This window comes from Triturus cristatus, chromosome 2_1, assembly GCF_964204655.1.
Source record: "Triturus cristatus chromosome 2_1, aTriCri1.1, whole genome shotgun sequence".
Taxonomy (NCBI): domain Eukaryota; kingdom Metazoa; phylum Chordata; class Amphibia; order Caudata; family Salamandridae; genus Triturus; species Triturus cristatus.
In genome coordinates, this window is record NC_140581.1 from 119785529 (window position 1) to 119798678 (window position 13150).

Consider the following 13150-nt stretch of genomic DNA (forward strand, 5'->3'; position numbering starts at 1 on the left):
GAAAGGGAGGATGCAGCCTTGTTAATAAAGTGACCCAAGTCGACACCAAACTGGTTCTGGCTGGAGCCAGTGATTTGTGACTTTCTCAAGAACAAAGACTTTGGGGGTATAAAGATCTGAGTTGAAACCCCTTAGTGGTGTGTAACTTCGGGATGCGACGACGAACCTCTGGCCGTGGAAACGAGAGGGAAAGGACTTTAAAACTTTCATCCATCCACTAAAGCAACTACCCAAGGGCCTGATTTGAGCCTGCCTCCTGCCGAAGTCTCAGGGACATTAGACTTCAGCCGAGGAGCTGTGCCGCTAAGTGCCCGCAAAGGCCTTGCTACGAGATCCATTGTTGACGCCATTGTGGGCCACTGTAGCCGAGCAGCTGTGCCGCTGAGTGCCTACCTTGGCCTTGCTACGAAAAAACCTTGTTGTCACTATTGTGGGCCGCTGCCGCTGAGGAGCTGTGCCACTGAGTGCCTGCATTTGCCCTACTACGAGAATCAGTACCACCGCCGCTGTGGGCCGCTGCAGTCGAGGAGCTGGGTCGCTGCACCTCCCAGGAACTGTGGCCGCTGGGGGTCCGCCTGCCATCCCGCACCTTCCCTGAGGAGCTGTGCCCCGTGCCCCTTTATATCCTAAGTACCTTGTACATTGTGTATCACCGGGTCGCATAGATCCCGGCCCCGGAGCAAGTTCGTTCCACCCGCATGCACAAGTGCTTTCATCGCTCTTGAGACGAATCTGTAATTACGTGCATTGTGGTTCCTTGAGCATTTCTCAGTTTCGTGTTTAATCTATATAAAGATAACTATTTTTTATAACTGCTTGTGCTGTCTATTTTGTAGCGTCTTTCCTGCGTTATTGTGTATGGTCCTAGAAGCTTCACACACTGCCTCTGAGATAGGCCTGTCTGCTCGTGCTACGTTACCACAGGTTTGAGCAGGGGTTATCAAAGGGTGTAGCCCCCTTACTTTGACTTAGGAAGAAGGGTCACTAATCGACATCAGCGCCAGTCACTGTCGACTAGAGACCCTCATTTCTAACATTGGTGGTCAGCGGTGAGGATCAGGACTTGCATTTATGATCCACATACAATAACCAGTGTAAGCTACTAGTGAGGGTAAACCTCGTACGCTTTGATTTTGGTTCTATTGCTGACGGTGATTGCCAGCCACGTATTTTTTTTGTCGCTCTGTGCTGACTGTGATTTCCAGCCAGGTGATTTTGGTTCTATTGCTGACTGTGATTGCCAGCCAAGTATTTTTTGTTGTTCTGTGCTGACTGTGATTGTCAGCTAGGTGATTTTGCTTCTATTGCTGACTGTGATGGCCAGACAAGTATTTTTTGTTGTTCTGTGCTGACTGTGATTGCCAGCCAGGTGACTTTGGTTCTATCGCTGACTGTGATTGCCAGCCAAGTATTTTGTTTTCGCTGTTCTAATACGGACTGTAATTGTCACCCAGGTATTTTTTTTTTTTTTGGTTCTGTTCTATTGTTAACTGTAGTTATCAGTCATGTCTACACTGGGTAGGCCAACCTCCAATGCTTCGGAGGATCTCCTCTTTGAGAAAGATAGGTTAGAAACATACACTGCCAAACAGCTAAAGTCTTTTTGCAAGCAAATCACCATCCCTGTTGCGGGCCTCTCCAGGAAGGAGGAATATCAGAAGGCCCTTAAGGCCTGGCTGGAGGCGAGAGAGTCTGCCTGGAATGAGGAAGACAATGCTGGAGGGCAGCAGGCTGAGGAAGTGGGTTTAGTGGGAGGTAAGGCACTTTCCAACCCAGGTACTCGTGTGCCCTCAAAGGGTCTGTCTCCAGAAGAGCTGGAGGACAGAGAAAGAGATAGGAGGCATAGTTTGGAGATGGCCAAAGCGGAAGGTCAGAAGGAAGTAGAGAGCAAGAAATTGGATATTGAGAATAATAGGTTGGCATTTGAACTTGGGAAAATGAAACTTGAGCATCAGAGAGGGTTGAGGGAGTTGGAGATCAAGGCTAAGAGTTTGGAGATCTCCCCCTCTGGTGGCAGCATACCTTTAGTACCTACCGAGAGTAGAGTGTACATACCCAAGGATGTCATCAAGAATTTCCGTAAGAGTGAGGATATTGGGCAACGGTTTGCCGCATATGAGATAGCCATGGTGTGAGAAGTTGGCCTGATGTATGATGTCACTAGTTCTAGTGTACACCTTATATCAGTCCAAATACCCTTATGGTGATTGGTTGTAAAGTCAACCTTATAGACCAGCTATCCTAGTGGTAGCATGGACAAGAGCAGTCTTAGGCTAAACTCTGAATGGCATGTGAAGCCAGCTGTGATACCATATATAATCCCTTGAATACCAAATGAAAGGACACCACAACAGATATATATATAAAATAAAGTGTATTTATTCTAAGCAAACCCTCAGCACTCTTTATGAGATTAGAGGTAAGTACAACACAGTCTTATTTAAGCATACATTAAGTTACACAGGTAAGTAATACAGTTAGGCCCTAGGGGCCACGCAAACCATATACTAAGTAAGTGGTATAAGAACCACTGTCACGGAAATAGAATAGGCCTAGGCCTAGGGAATCGCTGGGGCTACACTACACTAGTGTTAGTTAGGAAGTGGGAGGCCCACGGGATTCGTGTGCAGAGTGGAAACACTCACGCGTAATGCATAAAAGTCAATAGCAATAGTACAGTTTAGAAAACGGTAGATTTAGGACACTTCCGGAGTAGCTAGGAAGTTGAGACTTGAAAACTAGACACTAGGATAGTCACTATCCTGATGAGCACCGGAGTACCCAAGTTACCTAGCCCACAGGCTGCGGGTGCATAGGGGTGAAGATGCGTCGTTTTCGTCGTCGACTCCTATGGATGCCTGAAGAAAGATGCTGACAGGCAGTCAGTGAAGAGTGTCCGGTGGATCCCAAGGCTGGGATCAAGAAGAGAAGAAACCTGCAAGCAGAAGGGACAGAGTCAAGGTCACTAGCCAGTGACCACGTGGAACCAGGAAGGAACCAGGTGATGTCGTGAAGATTGCAGGTGAAGGTGAAGCTTGTCGCTGCAGCCAGGAGGACCAGGAAGCGTCGAGGGCGACCAGGACCAGGAGGCGAGCTGTCCCACGAAGGCTCTTGCTGTCGGCGGCGTCGAAGTTGGACTAGGACTCACCAAGCCTTGGCAAGCGGAACCCACAAAGAACGAAGGACTTGCTTCTGGTGCAGACCAGGAAGGTCTGAGGTGCTTCTTCTTTGCAGAGAAGCGGGAGCCAGTCTGGAGGAGCCAAACCAGCGCAGAAGATTTCAGGGTGCGTCGTCACAAAGGCCACTAGCCAGCGGGCAAGCAACCGGACAGACGCGGCAAGCAGGAAAATGCTGAAGGGCCCCACGCAGGACTCGTGGAGTGTGGGGGGCTGATCTTCGGTGCAGATGGTGCTTGGGGTTGGGGCTTCTCAATCCCCGGTGCACAACTTCGAGGGTACCTCAGAAGCTGCGCTTTAAGTTACTAGCCACTTTTTCCAGGTAGCCGGTCCCACGTCGCTCGTCGCCTCCACGGATCTCAGCTTTGCTGTCGATGTGGATCAGGGTCGGAGAAGTCTGGAAGTCAAGGCTCTGGTCAGGCTCTGCAGTCGGTTCCTCGTAGAACGTGGGCAAAGCAAAGGGTAGTCTCTTGATGGTGCCTGTTTGCACAGGGTAGCCACTCCTTGGCTACAAGGGAGATTCTTCAGTCTTCTTCTTTCGTCGAATGTCGAAGGTCCAGAGTTTCTGTTCAGTTTTGCAGGTTCAGGATAATCTAAAGTCTTGAGGCCCAACTCCCACTCTTATACTAATCTGGGGGGCTGGGATACCTGCTAGGTCACGCCTTATGGGTGGGACCTGGGAGGGGTGGTTACACCCACTTCCCTTTGTCCAGTTTCGCGCCAGAGCTGGGGCTGGAGTGCCCCAGCGCCGGTTTGAACTGGACTATGCAAGGAACACCTTGTGTGCCCCAGGCATGTCTCATTCCTTTCAGCCCACCCTGCCCCAATACACTAAAGGCTGTCTGGGGAGGTGCTAGCACCTCCCCAAGCAGGAAACCTATTGTCCAGGCCTCCCTGGCTGGGATCACTCCCAGCTGCAGGAGGTCAGACTTGTGTCGTGGCAGCAGCATCCATTTTGTGATGCTGAGGCTTTGGTCAGAGGCCAACAGTTGAAGTATGATTTTAACATGTCTTTCCCTCTAGAAGGGGGGAATAATATTCTCATGTCCAGAAATGGCATGGGGGTATTATTCCACAGTGTTAGACACCTTACACGACATGTTTCGATAAAGCCAAACCATAGTTACCATAACCGTCTAAGATTATAAGGCACTTTAAGAGTATATGGTAGGCTATATCATAGAACAGCTATAAGGACAAGGTTCCGAAAGCTGCAGACAGGCTCAGCTCATGCTAGAGCACCATCTCACATGTTACCAAGCACTCTGCCTCCAGGATTGTTAAGGCCTGCCATAGGAGTGACTGATAGGTACACATGTGTCTATATATAAGGGTAGATATAGGCATACTATACCTAAGCAAGGGGTGATTACACGACCTTGCCCCAGCTGAGTGATCAGCCAGTTGTGTCTGATTGGAAGGCCAGACCAGGGGTGGCATAATACATGCTGCAGCCCCTGGGAGGCCTAGGGTACACCTATGCCCTGGGTACCTAGGGTACACTGTACAGGGTCCAATAAGGTGATCCTTACCAATTGTGTATGTACCTAGGGTACATGGAGTCCATTTTACAGAGAGAGCAGACAGCCTGAGACCCTGAATGGCAGGATCTCAGGCCAACTAAGTCGAAAAACCAGCTAGACACTAGGCAAAAAGTTGGGGGTAACCATAGTCAGATATCCACCTTCCTACACATGGTGTCCCACCGGGTCCCTGAGAAGGACTGGGGAGCGGGGTTGTGGGACACTTTGTGTGAGATGGAAGGGATACCCTGTTGGACCTGCCTGAGCAGAGCAGGATGGTGTATGCCCATATGAAAGAGGCCTTGATGATGCGTTATGGTTTGACCCCAGAAATGTACAGGCAGAGATTTAGGACCTGCAAGAAGTTGGAGGGTACCACTTGGGTTGAATATGTCTTTTTTTTCAGAGAAATGGATCGCTGGGTAAAAGGTAGCAAAGTGGAAACCTTTGAGCAATTGTATGATTTGTTTGCATGGGAGCATTTATCTAGTAACTGTTTTCCAGAGCTACGCCAACACCTTGTTGATAGCAAGTTCACTAGCCCTAGGAAGTTTGCTGAGGAGGCGGACCGCTGGGTGAGCACCCGGGTCCGCAAGGGTCCTGTGGGAGACTTTGCCAAAGGTGGGCAGGGTTCCCAGCAGAGAAATGGCGGAGACAGGGGTAAACAGAGGGAGTTCCAGAGAGGGCCCCAAAATAATTCCCCAGGGAACCAAGGAGTGGTGTCCCAGCCTCCCCCTGAAAAGAAGCCAGTGCCCCTGACAGGTAGGCCTGTTCAGAGGGGGCCCCTTACTTTCTTTAAGTGTGGTCAAGTGGGCCACAGGTATTATGATCCTCAGTGTCCCCTGAGGGACACCAATGCACCACCCCGGGCACCCACCGCCAGATTGCCAGTGTAGCCCTGGGAGGGGAGGAGATGGGTGTCCAAAGTGGGTGGGATCCCGTAGAATTGACCCTTGTCTCGCTAGGAGAATTTGAGAAGGTCCCTAACCCCACACTGCCTGCTAACACTAAGAAGTACAGGCAGTGGGTAACCATCAATGGCCATAGGGTGGAGGCGCTGAGGGACACAGGAGCTAGTGTGACTGCTGTCAGCTCCCGGTTGGTGTCCAAGGAGCAGATTGTCCCCCATGCATTCTGCCCAGTAGTGTCAGCAAACAACTCTGAGAGCCAGTGTGAATTGGCTCAAGTTCCCTTTGAGTGGGGGGGAGGTCTCAGGAACTCTCCAAGTATCTGTGAGGCCAGCCATGCCGGTAGACTGTCTGTTGGGCAACGATTTAGAGAACTCCCCGTGGGCTACGGTGGAGAGGAAGTCTCATCTGGAAATGTTGGGTCTGCCTGAGTGGGCGTGTGCAACCACTCGGTCCGTGGCACCCAGTAAGGATGTTCAGAAGGACCGGGAGCCTGAAAGTATGGCCCAGACCCCTGCCTTACAGAGAAGGGGTAGGGGGCGCGAAAAACCGGTCCCCAAGGTTCCCACGGTCCAGGAAGGAGCAGACCTTGAGGGGGATGCCCTGGAACCTACAGGGGAACAAGTAGCCGAACTGGGGGACCTACCGGAGCTGACCCATTGGCAGCAGGAAGGAGGGCCCACCAGAGAGGAATTTTGTGAACAGCAGAGAACGTGCCCTTCTCTTGAGGGACTGCGGCGGCAGGCCACAGCCCAAGCAGCAGGTGATCAGTCAAGATCACATCTGATCTATTGAGAGAACAACCTCCTTTACAGCGAGCCTAAGGCTGCTGAGCCTGGGTCAGCCTGTGTGCTAGTGGTACCCCAGCACTTCGGAGCCTTCCTACTGGGATTGGCTCACGATGTGCCATTGGTCGGACATCTGGGGCAGACCAAGACCTTTGAGAGGCTGGTCACCCACTTTTATTGGCCCCAGATGCGCAAGAGCTCAGATGCTCACTGCAGGACATGTGAGACTTGCCAGGCAAGTAAAAAGATCAAGGCCCCGCTCCAGCCCTTCCCGGTTGTCAGTACTCCTTTCGAGCGAGTGGACATTGACATTGTGGGGCCTCTGGACCCCAAGACAGCCATGGGCAACTGGTTCATCCTGGTCTTAGTGGACCATGCCACCCGGTACCCTGAAGCCATCCCCCTCTGGACAGTGACGGCCCGCGTGGTGTGACGTAAACGCTGGCACGATCAGAATGCCACTCTGATCGAGTTTCAGCCTGGTCAAAAGGTTAGGGCCATGGCCCCAGTGGAGCTCTGTGCGCTCCAGGATAAGTGGACAGGCCCCTTTGAGGTGGTGAAGCGCAAGAGTCCTGTTACCTACTTGGTGGACTTGCAGTCTCCCAGGAACCCTCTGCGGGTCCTGCATGTCAACCGCCTGAAGCCCTATTTTGAGAGGTCTGAAGTGGGCATGCTTCTCGCTATAGATGCTGGGACGGAAGAGGAGGGTGAGCCTCTTCCTGACCTCGTGTGGGCAGAGGAGAAAGATGGGTCAGTGGAGGGTGTGGTACTCCCCACCACACTGACCCCTGAGCAGCAGAGTGATTGTCGCCAACTGTTGGGGCAATTTAGTGGTCTGTTCTCCCTGATGCCTAGTGTCACTGATTGGTGTGTCCATGACGTGGACACTGGGGATAGTCCTCCCGTGAAGCATAAGGCTTACCGAGTGGCTGACCAGGTCAGAGCGTACATTAAGGAGGAGTTCTCCAAAATGTTTGCTTTAGGGGTGATTGAGTCCTCTAGCAGCCCTTGGTCCAGCCCAGTGGTCCTGGTACCCAAGGCTGCGGGGCCTGGTGCCACCCCAGAACTTCGGTTCTGCGTGGACTACCAAGGTCTCAATTCAGTCACGAAGACTGGCGCCCACCCCATCCCCAGAGCTGATGAGCTCATAGATCGGCTAGGGGCTGCACGGTACCTCAGCACGTTTGATTTCACGTCTAGGTTCTGGCAGATCGCCTTGACCGATGGGGCAAAGGAGAGGTCGGCGTTCTCCACACCTGACGGGCACTACCAGTTCCGGGTGATGCCCTTTGGGATGAAGAATGCCCCTGCCACCTTTCACAGGTTGGTCAACAGTGTGTTGGTTGGGTTGGAAGATTTCAGCGCCGCCTACCTGGATGACATTGCAGTGTTTAATTCCTCATGGGAGGACTACCAGCACCACCTCTGGGAAGTGTTGATGGCCCTGCAAAAGGTGGGCCTCACAATCAAGGCAAGCAAGTGCCAGATTGGGCAGGGTTTGGTGGTGTACTTAGGACATCAGGTGGGGAGCGGCCAGGTGGCGCCCCTGCAACCCAAGATTGAAACCATCCTGGCTTGGGAGCCCCCAAGGACCCAGACACAGGTAAGAGCCTTTTTAGGACTCACAGGTTATTACAGGAGGTTTGTCAAGGGGTATGGCAACATTGTTGCACCCTTGACTGAGCTGACTTCTAAAAAGCAGCCAAAGATTGTGAACTGGAATGACACCTGTCAGAAAGCTTTTGATGCCCTGAAGACTGCCATGTGCTCCGCACCAGTACTTCAGGCGCCCAACTTTTCAAAGGAATTTGTTGCCCAGACAGACGCTTCCGAGCATGGTGTGGGGGCCGTTCTCTCACAGCTCAATGAGGAGGGCCTAGACCAACCTGTGGCTTTCATTAGCAGAAGGTTGCTCCCCCGGGAACAGAGGTGGAGTGCAATTGAAAGTGAGGCATTTGTTGTGGTCTCGGTGTTGAAGAAGCTGAGGCCATAGCTGTTTGGGACTCACTTCCGGGTTCAGACAGACCACAGGCCCCTCAGATGGTTGATGCAGATGAGGGGGGAGAATCCAAAGTTGTTGACGTGGTCCATTTCTCTACAGGGTATGGACTTTATGGTGGAACACCGCCCTGGTACAGAACACGCCAATGCGGACGGCTGTCCAGATTTTTCCACCTAAGTGATGAGAACTCCCAGGGGGTGGGTAGTTCTCCCCACATTTCAGCTGGAGGGGACGCGTGTTAGACCTGGCACCATTGACGTAGGTCTCCCTTCCATTTTTGTCGTTTTTGTCTCCTTCATGGTTGCTGACGTTAGAGTGTTTCACTGGTATGTGTATTGGTCGTCTGGTTTAGAGGGCCAGGACAGGCTGGGGCTGACCTGGGTCGAACGGAGCAATCTGCCGTTGAAGTATGGGGAGGGGTGACCCCTTTAATCTGAGCAGGGCTGTGCCTGGAAAGGTGAATGATGGATCCACCTCCCGCTGAGTGTCTAATGGTGGGCCCCCTCTCCCTGAAAGGGAGGATGCAGCCTCGTAAAAATAAAGTGACCCAAGTCGACACCAAACTGGTTCTGGCCGGGTCGAGTGATTTGTGACTTTCTCAAGAACATAGACTTTGGGGGTATAAAGATCTGAGCTGAAACCCCTTCGTGGTGTGTAACTTCGGGATGCGAAGACGAACCTCTGGCCGTGGAAACGAGAGGGAGAGGACTTTGAAACTTTCATCCATCCACTGAAGCAACTACCCAAGGGCCTGAATTGAGCTTGCCTCCTGCCGAAGTCTCAGGGACATTAGACTTCATTCATCAGCAGCCCGGATTCCTATTGAGAGAAATCCTACTCACAGGTCAATCAATCAATCAATCAGTGACACTTATAAAGCGCGCTACATACCCGTAGGGTCTCAAGGCGCTGGGGGGGGGGAGCCGCTACTGCTCGAACAGCCAGGTCTTCAGCTTCTTCCTGAAGGAGAGGTGGTCTTGGGTCAGGCGCAGGTCGGTCGGGAGGGAGTTCCAGGTCTTGGCGGCCAGGTAGGAGAAGGACCTTCCTCCTGTAGTCGCTCTTCGGATGCGGGGGACGGCGGCGAGGGCGTGGTTGGCTGATCGGAGGTGGCGTTTGGGAGCGTAGAAGTTGATCCGGCTGTTGAGGTAGCTCGGGCCTTGGTCGTGTAGGGCTTTGTGTGCGTGGGTGAGGAGGCGGAAGGTGATTCTTTTGTTGACGGGGAGCCAGTGAAGGTCTCTCAGATGTCCGGAGATGTGGCTGGTTCGTGGGATGTCGAGGATGAGTCTGGCTGAGGCGTTCTGGATCCGCTGGAGTCTCTTCTGGAGCTTGGCGGTGGTACCGGCGTAGAGGGCGTTGCCGTAGTCCAGTCGGCTGGTGACGAGGGCCTGGGTGACGGTCTTCCTGGTCTCGGTGGGGATCCACCAGAAGATCTTCCGTAGCATGCGTAGGATGTTGAAGCATGCCGAGGAGACGTTGTTGACTTGCCTGGTCATGGAGAGGGAGGAGTCCAGGATGAAGCCCAGGTTGCGTGCATGGTCTGTCGGTTTGGGTGCGGTGCCCAGGGTGGGAGGCCACCAGGAGTCGTCCCAGGCGGAGGGAGAGGAGCCCAGGATGAGGACCTCCGTCTTGTCCGAGTTCAGTTTCAGGCGGCTGGTGAGGCCTCTGTCGAGAAATCCAAGGCCTCTGGATCTACTGTGGGGAGCACCACATTTGCTTGCCTACGGAAACTATTGCTATCGCCATTTTGGGCCTCTGCAGCCGAGACGCTGTGGCGCTGAGTGTCCGCATTTGCTTTGTCTACAGAAACTATTGCTATCGCCATTGTGGGCCGCTGCAGCCGAGAAGCTGTGCCGCTGAGTTCCCGCATTTGCCTTGTCTACGGAAACTATTGCTATCGCCAGTGTGGGCCGCTGCAGCTGAGGAGCTGTGCCGCTAATTGCCCACATTTGCCTTATCTACAGAAACTATTACTATCACCATTGTGGGCCGCTGCAGCCGAGGAGCTGTGCCACTGAGTGCCCGCATAGGCCTTGCTAGGAGATCCATTGTTGACGCCATTGTGGGCCACTGTAGCCGAGGAGCTGTGCCGCTGAGTGCCTACCTTGGCCTTGCTACGAAAAAACCTTGTTGTCACTATTGTGGGCCGCTGCCGCTGAGGAGCTGTGCCACTGAGTGCCTGCATTTGCCCTACTACGAGAATCAGTACCACCGCCGCTGTGGGCCGCTGCAGTCGAGGAGCTGGGTCGCTGCAGGCCCACATTGGCTTTGCTACAAGAGTCCTTACTATCACAGTTTTGGGCCGCCACTATTGAGAAGTTGTGCCGCTGAGTGCCCATCCCTACTTTGCCACAAGAATCATCGCTATCTCGGGCCGCTGCAGCTGAAGAGCTGCGCCGCTGAGTGCCCACGCTAGCCCCACATCGGGAGCCTTGTCAACTTCCGTGTGCGCCGCTTGGTTCCGCTTTTACCCGTCCCAGGATTATCGTGAGTGCACGCTGCGGATCGCCACCTCCCAGGAACTGTGGCAGCTGGGGGTCCGCCTGCCATCCCGCACCTTCCCTGAGGAGCTGTGCCCCATGCCCCTTTATATCCTAAGTACCTTGTACATTGTGCATCATCGGGTTGCATAGGTCCCGGCCCGAACCAAGTTCGGTCCACCCGCACGCACAAGTGCTTTCATCGCTCTTGAGACGAATCTGTAATTAGGTGCATTGTGGTTCCTTGAGCATTTCTCAGTTTTGTGTTTAATCTATATAAAGATAACTATTTTTTATAACTGCTTGTAGTGTCTATTTTGTAGCGTCTTTCCTGTGTGTATGGTCCTAGATGCTTCACACACTGCCTCTGAGATAGGCCTGTCTGCTCGTGCTACGTTACCACAGGGTTGAGCAGGGGTTATCAAAGGGTGTAGCCCCCTTACTCTGACTTAGGAAGAAGGGTCACTAATCGACATCGGCGCCAGTCACTGTCGACTAGAGACCCCCATTTCTAACAGGAAGCCTTTTACGGACTTGTAGGTAGATGTCACGCTGTTTCCATTTCTTACAATGTTAAGATGTTCACTTATAGCCTCCATGATTGAGCTTTTCTAACCCGCTCATCATCATTTTACTTTTCAGAATTCACCAAAGTCGACAACACGAAGACACTTGCGCCCAAAGAGCCAAACTTGTGCTTAGGTCCCAAGTTACCTGACTGGACGGTCACAACACCAGATGACCCCTGCTATATGGGCTGGTGGCCAGACCAAAGGCCCCCGCAGGTAAAACTTTTTACATTATGCAAATCATTTATGTATCCGGCAAATAAAGGTTAAAGCTTTGGATGGGTGTATTAGGAAGATATTAGCTTGTAGTGATGAACCAGTTCCCAGTTAATCACTCATATGACGTCATAACAATGATGCATCACTTTTCACACCCCTAGCCACCAGTAAAAATGGTTCCTTTCTATATTTTGTCCCACCTCCAACATCTCTCCTGAGACACAGGGGAAGCATCAGGTAATGGTCTGTCACTTGCCAGAGATTCCACAGACCTGAGAGAACGGTGGATGGCAAATTATATATGGCATTACCACCTACAACCTACGCTTCTCGTAGGACTTCACAAATCCACAGGGGACAACAGATCTTTGATGTCCTAGGCTACAGCTTCACATAGTGGAGCATTGAAGCTCCTGAGCATGGTACCTGCTGCTTCATTCTCTCCGCGAGGGAAGGCAAAATAACATACTAAAGTCCAGGAGGTGCAGAGATGGCCTGAGGGTGAGGGAGGAGAGCGAATTATAAGAGTGAGGAATACCTCAAGGAGGTGGGTGAGAGCAGCGGAAAAACAGGAAGATTTTGCTACAAGTGGTTTCCAAGGAAAGGAAGACAGGAAGTTCTGATGCGCAGGTAATCTGTAAGAGGAGGGCCATATTTTGTATGGGTCCTCCATGACTCCTATCCCATTCCACAGCTGGCCGTGGTATCATGTGAGTGTCATACAAGCGTAAAGTTGTATACTACAAAGAAGATCAATTACTCGAGGGCCCCATCTCACCATTTCCCCCACCACACCTTCACCAAAGGTCTCACACCGATCGGCGAAGCATTAACACATCCTCAATGCCGCCATCAACTCAGCCACATTCCTAGACACCGGGACCCATGCCACTGTCACACCCCTGCCCAAGAAACCATCCGCTGACCTAACCACGCTCTCCAACTACAAACCAATCTCCGTCCTACCATACCTAGTCAAGTCTTAGAGAAAATATCCAACTGATAACTCACTGACAACCTCATCAACCACCAGCTAATCAACTCCAAGCAGTCCTCACTCAGGCCTAACTGCAGTACAGAAACAGCACTCATCACTGCCACAGACAACATCCACATTATCCTTGACAGAGGGAACACAGCAGCCCTCATTCTCCTAGACCTCTCTGCAGCATTTGACACGGTCTCCCGTCCCATCCCCATGAGGCACCCACAAGAGATTGGCATTCAAGGACCTGCTTTCCCCTGGATCTGTGTCTTCTTAATAGATAGAATGAATGGATAGAACACAAGCTGTCAGCCTGACACCTTACACCTCGTAAGCCTGCAAACGCATCAGCAAAGTGGCTCACAAGTCATCGCTGAGCCCAACACTCTTCAATGCATATATGATCCCTCTGTCTTACATCATCCATGCACGTGACATCAACATCCTCTCTATCGCTCACGATACGCAACTCATATTCTCCCTCTCAGACAAGACCCTCAAGA

The 13150-nt window shown here is 52.2% G+C and overlaps 1 protein-coding gene across 6 annotated transcripts in view; it reads left to right on the top strand.

Moving 5' to 3' along the window:
• The window catches only part of LOC146863859 (uncharacterized), a 617506-nt gene that overhangs the window by 78578 nt on the left and 525778 nt on the right, over positions 1-13150 (top strand). For all 6 annotated transcript variants that reach the window (XM_085628521.1, XM_085628550.1, XM_085628559.1 and 3 more), the window contains exon 3: positions 11517-11659. In XM_085628521.1, coding sequence (XP_085484647.1) covers positions 11517-11659 — 143 coding nt within the window. The remainder of the gene's footprint in view (positions 1-11516; positions 11660-13150) is intronic.